General features: G+C 43.4%; 1 protein-coding gene across 1 annotated transcript; it reads right to left on the bottom strand.

Moving 5' to 3' along the window:
- Positions 1–2,444: 2,444 nt before the first annotated feature.
- Positions 2,445–20,625, bottom strand: trim3b (tripartite motif containing 3b). The gene is made up of 16 exons (XM_053442308.1): positions 20,388–20,625; positions 15,581–15,756; positions 12,287–12,416; positions 10,345–10,455; positions 10,084–10,235; positions 9,329–9,509; positions 9,100–9,201; positions 8,857–8,955; positions 7,839–7,991; positions 7,348–7,726; positions 6,617–6,720; positions 6,352–6,519; positions 6,060–6,228; positions 3,939–4,009; positions 3,689–3,829; positions 2,445–3,272 (listed from the first exon to the last, which is right to left on the bottom strand). Exons 2-16 carry the CDS (start codon positions 15,724–15,726, stop codon positions 3,120–3,122), a joined length of 2,259 nt encoding a protein of 752 aa, XP_053298283.1. The 5' UTR covers positions 15,727–15,756; positions 20,388–20,625; the 3' UTR covers positions 2,445–3,119.
- Between the last annotated feature and the right edge of the window lie 374 nt (positions 20,626–20,999).

Here is a 20,999-nt window from a genome sequence, read left to right as displayed (position 1 = left end):
TTCCTGTTTTGGGCCGTTTCTTGCTTCATTTCTCACTTTATGACGGTTTTAAAAGAAAAAAGCATTTCATTTTTTTTATCTGATCAACAATTTCCCTCTCAAATTGCGTTCTTGGGCTTTACATGTGAAGTTCATGGGGAAGGCTTTCTGTGTTTACACCCTAAACTACATCATAAATCTGACAGAAATGCTGAGTGACTGCAGTGGCCAGACAGCTGTCGGGTTGTGGTTTCCTGTTTTCTCATCTCTTGCTATTCCTGTTCAGCATCTAACCTTCAACGGAGGAAACTAATAGTTGAACAATATCCTCACCATGAATTGTGAACTGAATATCTCTGCCTTTTTATTGCTCAGTTTACAGAGAGCTGTCCCCATTTGACTATGCGGAAATTCACTATAATGCTTCAATACCCTTAAAATACTGTTTTAAGATATAAACTGACATTTCTATTCATCTCTTAAGATTAGTGGAGACAAGTGTTTTAACTATTTTTTTTTTATCTGAAAATGGCAGGTGTCATTTTTCAAAGAAATTCTTACCCTTCCTCAAAACGGCTTGAATTCACCGAGGTGTGGTTTTATCAAATGGACCATTTGCACAACAGCTGGTTGTCTTATTTTTTTTAATATTTACAATCAAACCTTTGCCATGATTACATAGTGATTAATTCTGTGTAAGACTGGCCTCTTGTAATTCACAATGGGACAACACAAAATGGTTGAAATTACATTGGAAAAATAAGTTGTTGGACTGACAAAAGAAATGAATGAAATTGACGATATTGATCACAAACAAATTAACAGTTTATTCAAGTTAAGTTATATTCAAACTTAATCAATTTGCGGTAATCAGTAAACCAGTGTCTTTTGAAGTTGGTATTGATTTGATTTTAAGAGAATGTGCTCCCGTCACTTCACACAGATCTGAGCTGGTCAGTGACTGTTCAAGGTGAAATACTCAGCCAGTGAAAATAAAACCCAATTTGCCAGTAAGTATGAAGAACAGATGGAAATACAGACAGGATCACAGATCAAGGATCAGGCACGAACAGTTTAATCATAAAACAAGTTTAAAAAAACTCTACGTCACTGTGTGTGTCAGCTGGTGTGTTTCTCTGAGAGTCACAGAAAAAACCTTGAACTACAAAGCAGCTACTGGAAAAGTTCATGATGACGGTGCCTGTCAGCTACAACAAGAATATGTTTGTAATATACAGTAAACTCTCTGATTATGTTAAATGATAACTATACACAGAGGCATATATTACTCTTGCAAACTATAACTTATATTGTATTTTTGTGCAATGTTCAACAACAACGTACGACAAACGTGTTTTCGGCAGAAGGAAACCTTACAGTTAAATTTATATAGACTGAATAAAGATGGACGACATGTCAGCTCCCGAAGAGTGAAGCCAAAGTGTCGACTGCCCCCTGGTGGCTGGCTGCAGTAAGTCAAATACATTTTCCTCAAAGATGGTTTCTGTCATTTTAAGTAGCTCTTATCACAGTGATGTTTGGTTGAGTGCATTTATCGACAGAGCCTTAAAACATGTCCAGGCTATCTTGGCCTCACTTCTGGATACTAGAAGAAAGTCTAGTCTAGGGAGACGCATCGTCCATCTTTCTTTTGACAGCCTATCTTTGACCTGGCTGTAAGCTCATTTTGGGAAAGAGGCAGAAACAGAGAATCAGTGCTTCGGGTCACGAGGCCTATGTACATCGACGTTTTGGCAAAGAGGAGAAAGCTCGAAATGCACCGATTTAGAAAAATACCTTTGGAACAAAAAGAAGAAGATAAAACACAGCAAAATAATGTGTATACAACATTGTTCGATTGATGTTTGCAGGTCATTTAGTCGGCTACTACTCTGCGTGACATTCTAGTGTATTAGTAAATACTCCAGTGTTGGAATCCTTGATGCATTAAGTGCTGGAATAAGTATTCTATACAGTGAAATAACATGGACATCAAATCCAGATATACATCAAAATATGCATATGTACAACGACGTCAGGTTGTAGATATGAATACGCAAAAAGTGCAAGAAGTAGTGGGGTCAGATATACGAAGTCTGTTTTGGTTTACCTGTTGTGCTTCTTGATGCTTCTCTTTGGATACACAAACAACAACAACAGCAACAACAAAACTTGCATATACATGTTGGTAATCAAAAAAAAAAGAATTGATATAGATAAGGTGCAGAATGAGAATAAGAAACGATTTCTTTAAATCAGCACATTCCTGTCTGGGTGTAGCCTCGGAGTGTGAGGGCAACTCGAAGGGAAGAAATATCAGAGAGTTCGAGAATCAACTTTAATGAGAACAAATAGATACATATACAAGAATAAAGATGCAGTATTTTCTCTTCAAATTACGACTTAGTTCTTGTAATATATATGACTCGTCAAATGACCAGTTTACTTAATTTGACAATTTTATTCTCGATATCTCGGATATTTCCTTTCTGTAAGTGGCCCTAACACTCCGTCGTACTGTGTGTTTTCTGTTGTGAGGATTGGAAACTGTAAGGCAGTGACCACGGGGAATTTCTAAGAGCGAACTGACGTGCAACAGTGTTTGAGAAGTGGCCTGAGCATCGTCTCCTGACCAGGACCCAGACTCGCTTCCCCTGCTGGTCACTGGGAGAGTTGCGCGTCGGCTTTGCCCCCAAAAAATTGCAGAGTATCACCAACTTTAAAAACCTGTCAGGCTGTCGAATGGTGAGGTCACACTCGTGAGACATAGAGCTGAAACCTCTGGTTCCAGAGGTGGATTTCCACATCGGGTTTCTCTCATGACCGAATAACAGGTTGTTTTGTTCCTCAGTTGCACAGGAACAAGTCTTTTAATAAAAATGTGACAATATTTTTCATGGGTTACTGGCTTCTTTTGTCTTTTACAAACTTTTGGGATTTCTGTTATCACTGTAAATGTATTTTTTTCTCAGATTTCTTTGTTTTCATCTGTGAATATTAGATCTTAGAATTGTAGGATTGATCTAGTGGAACCGAGGGTCACGGCCCCTTGCAGCTCCATGTCCACGAGCAGTGTGTGTGACGTGAAGTTGTCTGAAGAGCAGTTGAACGGGGGGGGGGGGGGGGGGTCCTGCCTCAGCTCACTGCAGGTATCTGTAAACCTTAAAGCAGTGGTTGCCGGAGTCGGCGACAGCCACGTGTCCGTCTGAGGTGAGGGCGAGGCCCTGGGGCCCGTACAGCGGGTCGGCTGATGTGTTGATGTAGGATAAGAAGGAGCCTGTGCTGTCAAACACCTGAACAAAAACACAAAAGACCTTTTCAGTGTCCATGTTGCAACAGACATAATAAATAAACTGTAAAATACTTAAGGTGTTGCTTTACTGTTGCTGAACTGACGATCAAGCTCCAAACTATAAAGCACAAACCTCCCAAGGCCCAACAACCCTATACAAGATCGTTCTTATAACAGAAAAGAGGAGGTGGTCTGATAATCTAAATTATAAATCATGAAACATAGTTCACGGGAAAAAAATCCTGGATCCTGAATCCACAGAAAAGTCTTGTAAGTTATTTTCGTCGAGGGAAATCGGTTTGCTAGCTTTTGCATAATTCCACTAACCCACTAACAACAGACATGGTTGAAAAGATAAACTGCTCGTTGAGAAGTTTCAGCTCCTGAGTTTGTCAGCTGACTGATTCCAGTCCTCACCTGTATTCTGCTGTTGCCCCAGTCAGCGACAATGATGTTCCCATTGGCGTCCACAGCCACACCAGTGGGAGCGTTGAACTGACCGTTCCCTTCACCGTGAGAACCGAATTTAAACAAGAACTCTCCATCGGCACTGTACACCTGCGACAGGAAGTCAGGGAACGAGCTGTTACAACTCAATGCTCACTGGGAAATATACTCATAATACACATGTAAATGATAAGACATTGATTTCTGTGGAGGTTCTCACCTTCACAGAGTGATTGTGAAAGTCGGTCACGATAATTTCATTCTTGTTGTTCACTGCGACAAAGTGAGGACCTGGGTGAAGACAGAGAAACGGGTCAGTGGTGAAGCTGCTGTGTTCTGAGCTGATTCAAGTGGTTTTCTTTATTCTCTTAAACGTTAGTCGGCTGTTCAATTTCAACTAGTTGAGCCTAAAGCTAAAATCACGAGTTTCATCAGACGGTTGCAGCGGCTCTGATTGTCCTGCAGTCATCTGATGGAATGTTTTTAACACATCAGATGATTTAGGACGAGTTACAAAATTGTTTTATTTTTTTACTCTACTGAAAATTTAAGTTAGATTCATCATGCTGACAAGTTTGTTATTAGTTGTAACAGATATAAATGTTCCCGCTGAAGGTTTACAATAATTCGAGCCCAACCGATAAGGGGTAGGTTAAACATTTCAGGTATCTGATACTTGGCTGATTTATATTTAAAAGAAATTGGATTTCTAAGATGTAGCTATTAAACCCCTTTGAGAAAGAAATGTAATTAATGATTGAATATTTTTTTCTATATATTTTATCCATATTATGAACTTGATAATATATCACAGTAAAAACTAAGAAAACGCAAATAAAACCAAATATAGAACTTGAAAATTATAGATTTTCTTAAATTAAACATTAAAATAAATACATATCTGTTCTGTTTGGTTTACTATGTAAATAATGATTAAAGTTCATATCTTCAAACACAAACGCTGTGAAAGGCTCATTTCAAGCAAGCGCTAGAAAAAATCGTTCAGGCTCTACAAAACATTTTGTTATTTGTATTTATGTCAAGTGAAAACATATTGTCTGAGATCAACAGTATAAGAGCCTGGTCACACATAAACGAATGCAAAGCAGGAAGCAGATGTTCTACTCGCCTCCTCGCTCGCACTGATTGGACGTGAACGTGAAGCGAAGGTTCATTCTGATTCGTTTGTGTACATGTGACCGGGCCCTTGCTCATAACACTGATTGTCTTATAGCAAAACACTGGGTAAGTCAGAGCAGTGCAAAATCACACAACTCACATCCATCTACACAACAAACACAATGCGTGTGACCAAACATCCATTCTTGTAATAGCAGGTGATTATTACAATGCTCTCTGTGTTTGATCAGGTTTGCTCAGCTGGAACAGTTTTCAGGAGGTGAGACACAGAACCAGGGGTGGGGGGGGGGTGGGGGGGGGGGGGGGGGGGTTAGACACGGGGCACTGCACTGTGGGATTAAGGTCGCAGCCAGGCCACACTTAGTACTTACTGAAAACTGAGCCAGATTTATTAAAGTTTGGGCCGAGTTTTTCTGAATCGGAAAAACAGGAGGAAGAACAGAAAGAAAGAAAGAAAGAAAAAGAAATGTCGTCAGAGATAAACAAAAATAAATAAAAGGAAGCAGAGAAGTCAAATAGAGAAGGGGGGGGGGGCAGCACAGGCACAGTTTGTGTCGGGGGGGAGCAGGGGCTCGGTGCGTCACCTGTGGCTTTTACAGGTCAAAACAAATCCTACACAATAATGTAACACATCAGTTTAGGTTTAGAAATAACAGCAGAGACAACGTGTGAGAGGAACCAAAGAATCAAGTGGAGAATTAATTATTTAGATGATGTTTCTGAACTGGACAGATTCTGCTGCACGGTTTGTTTTCAGCTTTTGTATTTATATAATAGAAGTAAGAGCAAGAGACTGTAAATGTTCTCAATACTTTCTGCTGCCCCTCGCTAGTCAGAGTTCACAATCAGGGCTTATATCAAAACATGTTGCAGAACTTTAATCTCCACGATGCAATATTCTCTGGTATCATATATCAGACTAAATACATCCATCATCATTTATTCCCTGTAAAGCAACACTATGGAACTTTTACCTTAAAAATATCCGCCTCAGTATTAGTTTGAATATTCAGCGACTGTGAATATGGAGAGTTATACTGAGCAACTTAAACTGCCAGAAATGAATCCCCACATGAGGCTGCAGAGGGCGCTGCTGCTCACTAAAAGTTGCATCGTGTTGCTTTCAGGAAGAAGCCCTTGCCTCTGAGATCCCTGTCTGTATTAAAAACACGTCTGTTGTCACATGTTAACACCTCCTCACCTGCAAACTGTCTGTCCGACGTCCCTCGGCCCCCGAACTTAGTCACCAGTTTCCCGTTGGACTGAAAGATGAAGACGCAGCAGGCCTTGTTGTCCACAGTGATGATGTGTCCGTTCTTGTCCACAGCGACGCCCTTAGGGCCCATGAGCCGGCCGGAACCGATCTTATTCTGTAAGTGAGCATTTTAATAAGGAAAGAAAGACATGAAACACTTTGAGATCATTTCTAAACCATCTTTATCTCTATACGTTTGTTATTAATATGTGTTTCATCTTAAGTTCTGTGATCTCACCTTGAACTTGCCGTCAGAGGAGAAGATGCTGACCCATCGATTGTCATAGTCGGCCACCACAATGTCCCCGTTCAGGTCCACGGTGACACCCGTCGGCCTCTGCAGCTGCCCCGGGGACCGACCTCTGACCCCGAAGCGCATCTTGAATTGGCCGTCGTTTGAGAAAATCTGTAAAATCACAAGTGACAGGATGTTCCTTTTCCAACGTGACCACAGACACGCGGCTGTGTGTGTGTGGGTGTGTGTGTGTGTGTGTGGGTCTCACCTGGATGCACTGGTTGTTGCTGTCAGCCACCACCACTCTGCCGTTGCTGGAGGCTGAGATTCCCTGCAGGTTGGTGAACTCTCCTTTTTCTCTGCCCCGCGAACCTGACAATTTAATGACTCAAATAATTACAAACTCTCTACCTTAAACACTGTGTGTGTGTGTGTTTGTGTGTGTGTGTGTGTGTGTTTGTGTGTGTGTGTGTGTGTAGATTAGTATATAAAGATAGACAACATGTCGGCCTCTTAAAGTAAAGCCAAACCAATGCAGTATAGGTTATAACCCCTGCCTCCTCCATGTTAGTGGAGGGGACATGGACCAAACACTAACTGTTAGACTAACACAAACCAACACTGAGAAAAAAAAACACTTTCATTTGTTTGTTGGGGTCAAACTATCTTTATATGGTGTGGATATTATAATTTGAAAACCTGCCAATACGCATTTGTAATGCAAGTAAACAACTGTGAAGTTATTGTTGTACTTTTCATAAAATCACCGAACGTCACTGGTCTCAGCAAGTTGATTTTCATTCGGTTTACTGGCATGAAATTAAAATAGTAGTTTCTAAAAACTTGTTTCTCATCAGAAATAAGTTTGCAGTAATGTTATATATTTATTTTCTCCAATGAATAAGTTAAAATCATGAACGTAACAAATAAACCGCCTTTAAAAGAGTAAATTGTTTCATTCTGTTTGAAACAAACTTCCTCTCCAGGCCTCCGGCTTACCCACTCTGTAGATGAGCTCATCCTCGATGGGGTTCTCCTTCTTCTTGGTGGTGCTGTACATGCTGGAGGGCCGTCGCACTGCCTTCTGCCGTATGTGCCCCCCCGTCCCGCTGGGAGACTTCACCCTCCTCTTCACGTCATCCGGAGACTGGGGCACGTCTGATGGCTTCACGGCCCGCAGGCGGAACGGGCTGCCGCGGACCGGCTGGCCGTACAGCAGCAGGGCGAAGGAGTACTCGCCCTCGGAGCGTAGCGTGTAGCCCACCTCGTACGTTCCGTTCTTATTGTCCGTTATCTCGGTCTCTGCGGCTCGGTTCCCGTCGGCCGACGTGATCTCCGCCTTTAAAACCGCGTTTCCCCTCCGCACCAGCTCGCCATCCTGCAAGTGGAGGTCACTGATTCAGTTTCAGAACACAGATGATATCTTGTTCCACGGTTCCCTCTGCACATGAAGCCGTCGACTTTAAGCCTCGACAACTTAAAGACTGTACCTTGTCTTTCGTTGTCACGGTGATGGCGTGATGCTGCCCGGTTGCCGCGTGGCGGAGGCCTTCTCCCGTGGCAACAGAGGTGTGAGCCACAGCAGCCGTGGTGAGGAGAACTCCCAGGTTCTGGATGGAGCGCCGCAGACCTTCAGTCTCCACCTGGAGCCACACGGCACACACAGGACACAGGACACAGGACGCAGGACGCAGGAGACAGGAGACATGACACAGGAGACAGGAGACAGGACACAGGACGCAGGACACAGGACGCAGGACGCAGGACACAGGACACAGGACACAGGAGACAGGAGACAGGAGACAGGAGACAGGACGCATGACGCAGGACGCAGGACGCAGGAGACAGGAGACAGGACAAAGGACACAGGACACAGGACACATTACGCAGGACACAGGACGCAGGACGCAGGACGCAGGACACAGGACACAGGACACAGGACACATTACACAGGACACAGGACACAGGAGACAGGACACAGGACACAGGACACATTACACAGGACACAGGACACAGGACACAGGACACAGGACACAATGCAAAATTAAACCCATTGTCTCTACAGACAGCAAACCAAAGCTCAGCAGAGAGTGAAAACTGGACGTTAAACCGTCAGATCACCATACATACGACTCTGATGAGAGGCTAATTTTGCTCGGTGTCTGCTGGATATCAAAACAGCCTTAGAATAGCTTTAATGTCGAAAGCACATTCCACCGTGATCCACAACTTGAGATCAAAGACTGTGTATAAAGATGGACGACATGTCTCAATGATGTTTTGGCTTCAGAGACATGTTCTCCATCCTTATTTACCTAAAATCATTATTGACAACAAGTAAAATCTTTCGCATCCTCAATAGAAGCATGAAAGGTTAAAAAAACCTGCTGCTATAAGTTTTCTATCCAGACCCTTTAGACAGAGGCAGCGCTCCAGATCATATAAAACGATCATAGGATCAAATCAATCAGAGAAATGGTTTGAATCCGAAGAAGCAGCTGTTGCTACCTGACAGTCCAGATGTGCGTTCTGATGTGGCCTCTCTGGGAAGTCGTGTCGGGCCAGCGCCGTCACCCGCTCGCTCATCTGCTTCTGAACCAGCAGCACCTTCACAGGCAGGAAACACAAACTGGTTTCTCAGTCAACTTTCTCAAACAGAGATATTTCATTGTTTGTGCTCAAAGCCGATTCCCAGAAGAGCTGAAAACTGTTTGTGAGCTCTGTCATGCTAGTAGCAGTGAGCCGGCCCACCTCAGTGGCGCTCCCGTGGCTGAGGGCCTGCTCTGTGAAGCTGCAGCTGCTCTGGATGTGTTCCTTCCCCTGGAGCAGAGATGAGAGCTGCGCCTGCAGGACCTGCCCAGGTGAGAGAGAAAAGAGGATGAGAACAGGTTAGAGTTAAATATGAGAAGAGAGGAGGCAGGTGAAATACAGGTGAATACAAAGAAGGAAAGAAGAGGTGAGAGAGTCTTTCTTCTGCCACCTTCTGCTTGGTGGTGCAGATGTTCTCCAGGTCTGTGATGAGGGCCGACTTGCGCTGATGCAGCGCTCGCTCCAGCTCTTCAAACGTACTGGTGAGCTCTGCCACCGCCTCGGTCTTCCTCTCGTTCAGCTGCCGAGAAATCTCACTCACCAGCTCGATGGCTGCAGTCAGCTGAGGGAGCCTGGAGGGAACACGAGGAGAACTTTCTTAGAAACCATATCTGTTTATTTGCAGGATTATGCAACAACAACAGATTGAATTACCATGAGACTTGGTGGAAAGATGCAATGTGGGAAAGAACAAATTACATTTTGGTGCAAATCCGGCTCAGAGGAAGGATCCAGGAATCTCTTTTCACTTTCTTAAACATTGTGAGATGGGATATTATTCAAAACTTTCTCTGATCTCTCGGAGAACAATTCATGACTCTTGAATTGGAAAAAAAAAATAATATATATAACAATTTAGGGAACTGATATTTAGGAGTGTGTCAAATTTGGTGCAGATCCGAAATAAAATCAAGATCTAGTGAACTACTAAAATAAAAAATATTTGTTCCACGTTTTTCAGGGAACTCAATGACACAATTGTAAGATAACCTGTTGACACAGCAGAAGTAAAGGTTTTGAAATGCCAAGCACAGAACAGGTGATGTTTGATAGCAAATGCTAAATCAGGGTCAAAACCCCTCAGCTCCCAAACACCTGACGTGAAGGATAAAGTCTCAAAGCTTCTCGGAGGACTCGAGTCCTCACCTGCTGTGTATCGCGTCCAGCTGTGTCTTCAGTGCGGCCTTGTGCTGCTCCACCACGTCCCGCAGAGGAACAGTCACGTGCTCCCGGTGCTCGGCCTCCGTGCAGTCCAGACACATGGCTGTCTCACACGACTCACAGTAGAACTCCATCACCTGCAGAGGGACGCAAGTGGAGTTTCAATATAAAGCTTGCTCACTCTGGCTGGTTATTGCAGGCGGGGAAAGAAAAGTTTTTTTTAGATTATTATTAGTAGATTCCCACCTTCCCCTCGTGGTTGGGGCAGCAGAGCGGCTTCCCGGCAGCTGCAGCACTCACTGACTCCAGGACACTGCAGGCCTCTGGCCGTGAGCACTCCGGGTCCCGTTGAAGAACCTGGTCAAGAACATTTACAGTGCCTTGCATAAGTATTCACCCCCTTTGGACTTTTCTACATTTTGTCATGGTATAACCACAGATTAAAATTTATTTCATCGTGAGTTTATGTAATGGACCAACACAAAATAGTGCATCATTTGGAAGTGGGGGGAAATATTACATGGATTTCACAATTATTTACAAATAAAAATCTGAAAAGTGTTGAGTGCATATGTATTCACCCCCTTTACTGTGAAACCCCTAACAAAGATCTGGTGCGACCAATTGCATTCACAAGTCACATTTGCAAGTCACATAATTAGTAAATAGGGTCCACCTGTCTGCAATTTAATCTCAGTATAAATACACCTGTTCTGTGACGGACTCAGAGTTTGTTGGAGATCATTACTGAACAAACAGCATCATGAAGACCAAGTTGCAGAGATCCACAGCTGAGGTGGGAGAATCTGTCCACAGGACAACTATTAGTCGTCTACTCCACAAATCTGGCCTTTATGGAAGAGTGGCAAGAAGAAAGCCATTGTTGAAAGGGATCCATAAAAAATCCCGTTTGGAGTTTGCCAGAAGCCATGTGGGAGACACAGCAAACATGTGGAAGAAGGTGCTCTGGTCAGATGAGACCAAAATTGAACTTTTTGGCCTCAATGCAAAACGCTATGTGTGGCGAAAACCCAACACTGCCCATCACCCTGAGCACACCATCCCAACAGTGAAACATGGTGGTGGTAGCATCATGCTGTGGGGACGCTTCTCTTCAGCAGGTACAGGGAAACTGGTCAGAATAGAGGGAAAGATGGATGGAGCCAAATACAGGGAAATCCTTGAAGAAAATCTGATGCAGTCTGCAAAAGACTTGAGACTGGGGCGGAGGTTCATCTTCCAGCAGGACAATGACCCTAAACATACAGCCAGAGCTACAAAGGAATGGTTTGGATTAAAGAATGTTAATGTCTTAAAATGGCCCAGTCAAAGCCCAGACCTCAATCCAATAGAGAATCTATGGCAAGACTTGAAGATTGCGGTTCACAGACGGTCTCCATCCAATCTGACTGAGCTTCATCTTTTTTGCCAAGAAGAATGGACAAACCTTTCCATCTCTAGATGTGCAAAGCTGGTAGAGACATACCCCAAAAGACTTGCAGCTGTAATTGCAGCGAAAGGGGGTTCTACCAAGTATTGACACAGGGGGGTGAATACTTATGCACCCAACAGATGTCAACTTTTTTGTTCTCATTATTGTTTGTGTCACAATAAAATTTATTTTGCACCTCCAAAGTACTATGCATGTTTTGTTGATCAAACGGGAAAAAGTTTATTTAAGTCTATTTGAATTCCAGTTAGTAACAGTACATAATGGGAAAAAGTCCAAGGGGGGTGAATACTTATGCAAGGCACTGTATAACATTTACAGTAAGATAGTGATCTATGCTCTTATGCACAATGTGGTCTATGGTGTCCTTTCTTCTCCTTTAGTTGGCAGTAGACAGCTGACAGATGAGATGCAATAAAACTGAAGCCAGAACTGAAGTGGGCAGAGGCAAACAAATCCTAAAAAGAGCCTCATGCAGGAGTCAGGACTGTCCAGGGTGACCTCACTCTGAAAGTATGTGCTCACTCTGTCTAACAGTAGGAGCGGTCCTCACTAAAACAGCACCAGGATCACACAAAGCTCTCTGACCCACTTCTTTCAGTTAATTTCCCTTTCTTTGACATCTATCTCATGATTGGTTGAGTCTATGTTTCTTCATCTGTAACATACTTGAGAATCCTGTTGGGCGAACACACTTGTGTCTGAGTTGAAAGAGAGAAAAGGGATTAGGATTCAAACCTCCATGAGATTAGTGATGAAGAAGTTGTTCTGTAAAGCACAAACTCCTTTCTCTGGCAAGATGGACGTCTGCCGGCACACAGGACACGAGAGCGTCAGAGACTCTGGGGGAATGTAGTTCTGGAGACAACTGGGGAGGCAGATAAAGAAATGCATGAGTTAAAGAATATATCAATTATACACAAGCAAGTCTTTTGCATTGTTTTCTGAATAATTATTAGAGCCTCACTGAATGGATTTTTGGGGCAAATGCCAATATTAGTAACTAAAGTAATAAGATACCGATATATTAGTCGATATTTTATTTCTTTTTTCTAAGATGCCTTTATCAAACTTTATAACAAAGACATGTTTGATATATTACAGTTTATTCATAAACTTTACTATAAATAAAAATACCACACACATTCAATACAACTTTACTAATCCCAAGAACATTTGTAAAAGAAGACAAAATCAAGATACAGACACGCAGTGACAACCTCCACCAAAACAATAACACAATAAAACACAATGAAACAGCTCTTCAGTAACATTTCCTCAATATGCAATTTCTTTAAAGTTTACAAATTTATTTTACATAAATTCACAAGATTTCTGCATAAAAATGAAAGTAAAATCAAAGGTTTCATATTGGCAGATCAGCTGATTTGTATCGGCTAACCAATAAAACAGTAGGGTTCTAACTATCAGTCATATTCAGCCGAGAGGGAAAGAGAGGAATGGAGTGAGAGAGTGAGAGACCTGTCATCTTATCACCGTGTTGAGACACAATGTCTGGTTCTCAACACGTCACAACAATCTGAAGTTGAGAGTGAATCAGAGTCAATACACACAAAAACCCCAAAACCAAAGCCTGAGAGAAAACATCCAGACTTTGTCTTTAAGTGAGTGAAGTTGTTGGCAAACCAACTCTCCTCACTGACTAAATACTGAAGGACAGAACGTGTGTGTGTGTGTGTGTGTGTGTGTGTGTGTGTGTGTGTGTGTAGCACTGCACGTTTATGTCTCTGCATATTTGTGTGTGTGCACGTGACAAGGTGCTGGATTCAGGCCGAGCCTCCTCCGGTGCAGCAGCCACAAATCTGTCCCACCGGCCCTTAAAGCCTGAGGATGTTCAGGTTCAGTTGTCCTGAGGAGATTTAACATTAAACACCTTCCAGAGCCAAACCTCCAGTCAGCTGCAGTAACAACACATTCCACATGGCCGACGGCCCGGCTGCCATCCGGCACATGACGCACAGCTGTGTTGACTTTAGCTTCTGTGATAACTGATCGTTATACAGTAAAAAAAAACCTGAGGTCAGTTTGGAGGATAAGTCTAAAACCTTCCTGATTCATTTAGCTTTGTTAAACTGGTCATTAGCTTCTGAGAACAACCAAAGCAACATTACAGTTGCTCTCAGAAATGCACTGAAGTCTGATGATGGACACAAATATCTCAGGATGACAACAAGTTGCAGTGCACGTAGAAGATGCCAACGCAGATTCCAACTTAGAAACACAACGATATGAGACGTCAGAATATATACCGTCATGTCCTGCCTCCTTTGTTCTCACTATAATAATAACTATAATCACTTGCCTGAACATTTCAGAAATGTTCTTGTTGATGTGAACATGTCTGACCCGATGAATCTCCTGCTTGGTTCATAACATGTGAAAAGCAAACTCTGAAAATATCTGTTCCCAATTTTCTAGGCATTTTGGAGGGTTCATGTCTGAAAAGGGCATATGTAGCATTTACTGAATGTTACCCATGATGATTTCTGACGACTAAAGCTGCGACTATCAGTCAGTTCCACAGTTCTGTGGAACACAGGAGATCATCAAATTCACCAAAGTTAAATAGAACAAGAACAGGTTGAAGAGTGGGAATGAAAGAATAAACATTCTCCATATTCCAAATCAGTGAATGATCAAAGTCGTGGCCACTCTGGCAACACCACTATAACAATCTGGATAAATCACCATTGGTCTGTCTGTGAGCTCACATGTGTTTAATGATAAAGAGGAAAAGGGGAGCAGAATTAAACGTGACACCCACCACCCCGAGCCGATGGGGGCCCAGCAGGGGGGGGGGGGGGTTACCAGCTCAGCCCTAAAACCCCTAAAACTACATCAGCCCATCCAGCATTAAAACATCTGTCTGGCTACATCATGCACAGCTCCAGACAAAAAATCTGTTCACCTCAGCAGGGCTTCAGATCACATGTCATCCAGTTAAACCCCCGGATTAGACCTGCCCCCTGGTGGGTGAACGCCCCTCTCATTGCAGGGAGAGAAAGAGACTTATCCTTCGATGCTTTGTGTTGCTATTGAAAACTATTCCATAAATATTTGTTTGATCGCAGGGTTTAGACGTAAACCAGTCTGAAACATAATCCCGGTTATCCTCTGCACCTCACAACACTCCCCTCTCTACATTCTCCGTCCTCTCACCCTGACCCACAACAAGCTTTCCGAAAGCCCCCCCCTGCTCCGCACCAAAAGCCCCAGTAAGTATTGCCCGAGGGGGGGGGTTGTCTTTCTAAGGAACTGCAAGTTTAAGTATTTTAAGTGTATCTCCCAACAATGGGGCTACAGTCTGTTGGCGGCCCCCGATGCTGAGGAATGCAATTATTCCCGTGGAGTCTGTGAGGAGAAGCGCTCCGAGCTGTTTAACTGTTGGGGGGGATTTGCGATAGATTTTCTTCTATTAGGGGACATGTAAATATTAAAGGAATTCTTCAGAACTAGTATGGGAGGATACTGACAGGGAAATAGCTACAGTACAAAAGAAACTGTAATTACAGTTTGTAAACTTTAAAGTGATGATGTCACTGTGACCTTGAGCTTCTCTCACCAAACTCTAATCAGTTCATCTTTAAGTCTAAGTGAATGTTTGTACCGAATTGGAAAAACCTGTGCCTGGGATGTTGAGTTCACGATGGCCTTGAACTTTGACCTCCGACTACAACATTCCAATCAGTTAATCCTTGAGTCCGACTGAATGTTTGAACTAAATTTGAAGAAATTCTCTCAATGTGTCCCTGAGATATCACGTTCACAAGGCAAACAAATATGATTTGACCTCTGACAACCAAAACCCAATTAGTTCATCCTTAAGGCAAACTGAGCAAGAACGGGTTGGACAAACTAATGGATGGTTAGAAGGACAGACAACCTCATCGATGCAGAGACATAAAGAGACGATGGCGTGAGCAGAGCCTTGTGTCAGGTTCAGCTTGAGGGACCTGGAGGTGTTATTATCTGCCGAGGTGGGTTGACAGCGAGAGGACAGACGTGGGTTACCTTTCACAGAAGGTGTGCAGACAGGGCAGGACCTTGGGGTTGCAGTAGTGATCCAGGCAGATGCTGCAGACCAGGAACTGCTTGTCTATCTGACGCACCACTGGGCTGGTGCTCCCAGCCTCGCGCTTCGCCATGGCAGAGGACATTTAGAGCCACAGACAATGGCAGCAGTTACCCTAGGGGGGGGCAGAGAGAGACAAAGATAAATGGATGAATACTGGGCTAAATTTAAACTTTTCTTTTGTAGTGTATCACTTTCGGGGCTGCTAATGCTCAGCGAGCTTCCCACAGGAGGTACCAGGAACCCAAGCTAATAAAGCCTTAGTTAATTCCTCCTGTCTATTGTTGCTGTGCTACTTCTGGGTCAATACCAGTCGAAGTCCAGCTGAAAGGGACCAGTGAGAAACTGAGACATGCAACAGCCCTGAGGAAGAGAACGGGAGCAGACACAGCACGACCGAGTTTAATCAACACTTCAGTTAAAACCAGAGCAGGAAATTAACACAACCTGTACCTAAAGACAACAAAATAATGTATTATGATAAGCTTGGAAAACAAAAAGCACACGTCTACACAACACAAACCCCTGATGCACTCTGGACCTGTTGCAACAGTTAAATCCACTCGTGAACTGGAAACACACACACAGTCACGCACACACACACAGTCACGCAGACACACAAAAGAATCTGCTGAGTCGTGTCTATGTTTGCTTCTGTAGCTGTTTGATAGTCGTTACTCATTACTTGGGATTTCTCACTGTGTCATTGAGTTAACAGTTGTTATACTGTAATTTAACACATTAAACAATATGGGCTGACATGATAACCAAAGTGTTATTGATCATGTACACATAGACTTGGACAACATCATGTTAGAGTACAGTACAAACAGGCCCCTCATGAAAACACATGTTAATTCACTACATCCAGATTTTCTTTTGGTTTTGCACCAAATTACACACACTCATAAATATCAGTCCAATCAAGATGTCAGAGTTTTTAACATGATCTGTTTTTGTTCTCTGACAAACCCAAAAACATTTAGAAAAACGTACTAAGTGAAAAGAAGATTCCTGGATCAGGGGGTGAACCTGAATTGTATGGGTTATTCCCGGGGTCACCCCTCCAAAGAATTTCATGGAAGGTTAATTAATCCAGCATACAAACAAACAAACAAACAAACAAACAAAAATGCACCCTCCTTGGTGGAGGAGTTTCAAGAGTTTGATGTGCAGATACATTTGAATGTGATTCACACATACTAGCCTCTTTGCAAATGAATGATCAGGTTGTTTTTAGTTGTGTTGGGAATGATAACATGTTACGATTCAGCGTTTAAATTTTGATTGCACCGTTTTCCCTATAATTTGTATTAACACATCATGTTGCCTTTAAATTAGATACAGATTAGTTAAAAGTCAACACATATTTTTCATCCTCTCACTAATTTAAGCTCCAAACATGTCAAATTAATCTTAAATAACCCACTAAATAGCTGGCAGGGGCTACATGTCGCTAAAATCTCCAAACCGGAAGGCAGCTGGAAGGTGTGGAGACTCTGCCTGGCAACACACAGCCGCTCCGTCTCCACCGTGTCCCACTTTCACATTCATCAGCACAAGTCCCAACACATATGGTGGAACAATTACAGCTGCATGTTAGAGATGCTACTGCAGCGAGCTCCAATCGCATGTAGAGGGGAAATGAAATGGAGGGGCCGTGTTTTAACTGCACAGAAACATCTGGTCTAATAAAGAAAATCTACTTTTTCAATTTGAAATGATTTTTGTATCTTTTTGTGAGGAAAGCTGACACTATCCTATTTTTTTTGAAAATATTACACCTCACCTGCCCTCAGCTTTAAATTGTGGCCTTTCATGATTACTGCACGTGTCACCTTTACCTCTGTGCCGCTGACACCGGTGATGTCGTCCAGACACATTTCCTCACTAGGTCAACACGTGTATTATTCATGTTACAGACTCAGGGATGAGTGAAGAGCAGCGTGTGTGAGTCTCAACAAACACACGTCTGCCTGGCTTCAAGATGGAGTTATGAACGTTCCCTTGTGATGACACAAACTAATGCACAAAAGCACAAACACACTGATAATCATCATCCCCCACCAGACCCCCCCCCCCCCCGTGTCTGTACATCTGTCGCGCTGCTGGATCTAATATGACACTCAATCCCCTCGCCCATATTGCCCTATTGTAATTTGTTACCCCCTGTGCCCCCTCCTCCCCCCCCCCCCCCACACACACACACACACGATCACAGTGGGTATGATCCAGGCTGTATCTTTCCAGAGGATCCAATGACACACAGTCTGCGGACCGGGAGGGTAAAGGTCAAGTCTTAAGCCGCCGAACCTCAAGAACCAGATGTCACACGCCCTCTCTGGTGAGGACCTTGCAGCGTGTCTGATGGAAACGATCAGCGGTTAAGTGGCTTATGTTTTTTTCTGAATCCAAATATGCATTGTTCTGTTTAAATCCTGCGATTAAAACTGGCATTTCAAGAGTATCCGGTTGTCTCTGTTGGACTCTGGTGAAGAGAAGCTCGATAGATTGTAGAACAAACACAGGATGTTCAGTTAACTTCTTCTCCTTCTCCACCATAACTCACTGATACCACAACAGCATCATTCTGAGATGACGTCTGTCTAAATTTAGACACGTGTATTAGCGGGGAGGCAGGGAGGCTATGACAGTGAAACTAAAATATCACCCGTGGTCCTGGGACGGCTGAGGCTGCATTTGTTTACTTTAAAAAGTCATTTATTTTCCGTGGCCACAGCAAACAAGATCCTGAAATTGAATAAATCCTAAATAGGGATTTGTTTTTTAAATATGCCAAAGCCGTCTGCTCAGTGTCAGTCGGAGTAAATGGAAAAATAAAACCTTTAATGTCACTTAACATTTCTTTTGAACCTTCAGTGTAACTCATGCATGAAAGGCATGTGACTTTTGCAAAGCTTTGTTCCAGCTGATTGGAAAATGCATACATGCCGCTGCAGCACACACACACACACACACACACACACACACACACACACACACACACACACACTTGAGAACAACACATGCACATGAGTGGATTCTCCTGTGCAGTATCATGTGTGTATGTACATGCAGGAAGCAGACGGCGTTCCCAACTCCACTCATGTGCTTAAGTAGGCCGCCGTGCTTGGTGCTGGAGCTTTAAAGCAGCCATGACCAGTTCACTGACAGGCTCCAGGAGTGGGTGACGACGTGCAGACTCAGATTTTAGTCTCTGCAGTTGAAGCAGCAGAGTGGGATGAAGCCAAGCCCAGACAGGAACTGCAGGAAGCCTCTAAAACATGATGTACGAGAGGACACGTCCTGCAGGGGGCTGTCAACTCAACACCATCAAAATGAAATGTGTCATAATTCCCCTGGCAATTAAACACGCAGTAATAACAGACCTCGGCTCCAGTAATCCCCCCCCCCCCCCCCCCACCCACCTCCCCTGAACTCTCAGGATTACAGTATTTGCATGGGAATCTAGGTACGTGTTTGCGTGTGAGCGCACGGTTGCAGCAGGTTGGTGTGCGACAACAGGCGAACACTCGTGGAGTCAAAACACAATGCGCCTATTCAGCGCCGGCTTAACAGGATACACAGTAATAATATTCTTTCTCTCACTTTCTCTTTGTCTCATCCAGAACTAAAGGAACTGGATCCTCGCAGCTCATATACGTGTGGATATAAAATATAAAATACACACAGACACACACAAACACACGCACACACACACATGGAGAGGAAGTGGAAATTAACCAGCTTCTTCCAGTTCAACAGGAGGACAGAGACAGTTTGAGAGGAAAAGTGTCAACAAGAGCAGGGAAATGAAATCAAATTTTCATAATTAGTAATTAAACAAAGCTACAGTTCATATGGATCAACTTCAGATTTGTAAACTACTTTGTTGTTTATCAAGTGTTTCATTCTCTGCTCATTAAGAAAAGTTTTAAACCTCAACCTTCTCTCAGGAGTAAATCTAAAAAGTCTTACAAATAAAGATGTGTCATTAATCATCATAATTATCGATATTGACATTTGGTCTTGATTTAAGTTTTGGCCTCGTGGTCCATCTGCTGCCTGTTGACTCTCGAGTACCTGAACAGCACCAGTGAATCTGTGCCGACAGCTTCACACAGACACACTTCACTCTGGAAACAGCTGATGTGAAGTCACGCGTGCACGCAGCTGGGCGGCTGTACCTCAGGAGGGAGAGAGAGGGGAGATGGTTCGATCCCCGGCTCCTCCACATGAGCAGGTGTGTGATAGAATGGTGTTTGTTTGGTAAACAAAGTAGTGCATCGGGTTTGGAGTGCTGTTGTATGAATGTGTTAATGTGGTTTGAACTGCAGAGTGAATGTGAATTTGAACACGCACAACACACTCACACACATACATTTGACATGGATAAGAACACACACAATTTACATGTATAAGTACACACACACACACACACACACACACAGTTGACTTGTATAATTACACACACACACACACACACACAGTTGACAAGTATAAGAACACACATACACACACACACACAGTTGACATGTATAAGAACACACATACACACACACATGTGACATGTATAAGAACACATACACACACACATGTGACATGTATAAGAACACACACACAGTTTACATGTATAAATACACACACATACAGTTGACATGTATAAGTACAAACACACAGTTTACATGTATAAGTATACACACACACACACACACACACACACACAGACACTCACACACAGACTACCTGCTGTCAGTCGGCTGCAGTAGATCAGTGTAGAAGGCTCCATGGCAGCTATGTGTTGGGTTTGTGTAACACTGAAGAATCAGCACACACCCTGACTTCCCCTCTCGCCTGCGCCCTCCAGCTCCACTGACCACTCTTCCTTTTCCCTTTTCCCTTTTCCCTTTTCCTCACATCACACACACACAGACACACACACACACACACACACACACACACACTGAAAAGGGGCTGAACAGGAACGACAACAGAGGGTGGGACTGTGAATTGAAAGTCCCTCCTACTGTCAGGGCTGTTTACAAGCATGAGCTGACTGGATGTGCCCTCCTACTGCTGCACTCTGATTGGCCGGGGAACTTAAACTATGGAGTGTGGCTGCATCATGGGAGAACAATTCGTGCCGGCCAGAGCGGAATGGACGCATGCGACTGAAACAGACAAGAGGAAGAGGAGCGAGAGGAAGAGGAGCAAGAGGAAGAGTCCAACTGTTAAAGCTGGAAAGACATAAATGCTGTGTAACTATATAACTTGTGTAACGCTGTTGAACTCAATGAGTCTTGAACGTAGCTTTACTCAGAAACAACATTTACCGATTGAGCGACTCTTATCTAAACA

The sequence above is a fragment of the Pleuronectes platessa genome, chromosome 15, assembly GCF_947347685.1.
Source record: "Pleuronectes platessa chromosome 15, fPlePla1.1, whole genome shotgun sequence".
NCBI classification, from domain to species: Eukaryota; Metazoa; Chordata; class Actinopteri; order Pleuronectiformes; family Pleuronectidae; genus Pleuronectes; species Pleuronectes platessa.
The sequence above is the reverse complement of the archived record's forward strand: the minus strand, read 5'-3'. Positions and strand labels throughout refer to the sequence as shown.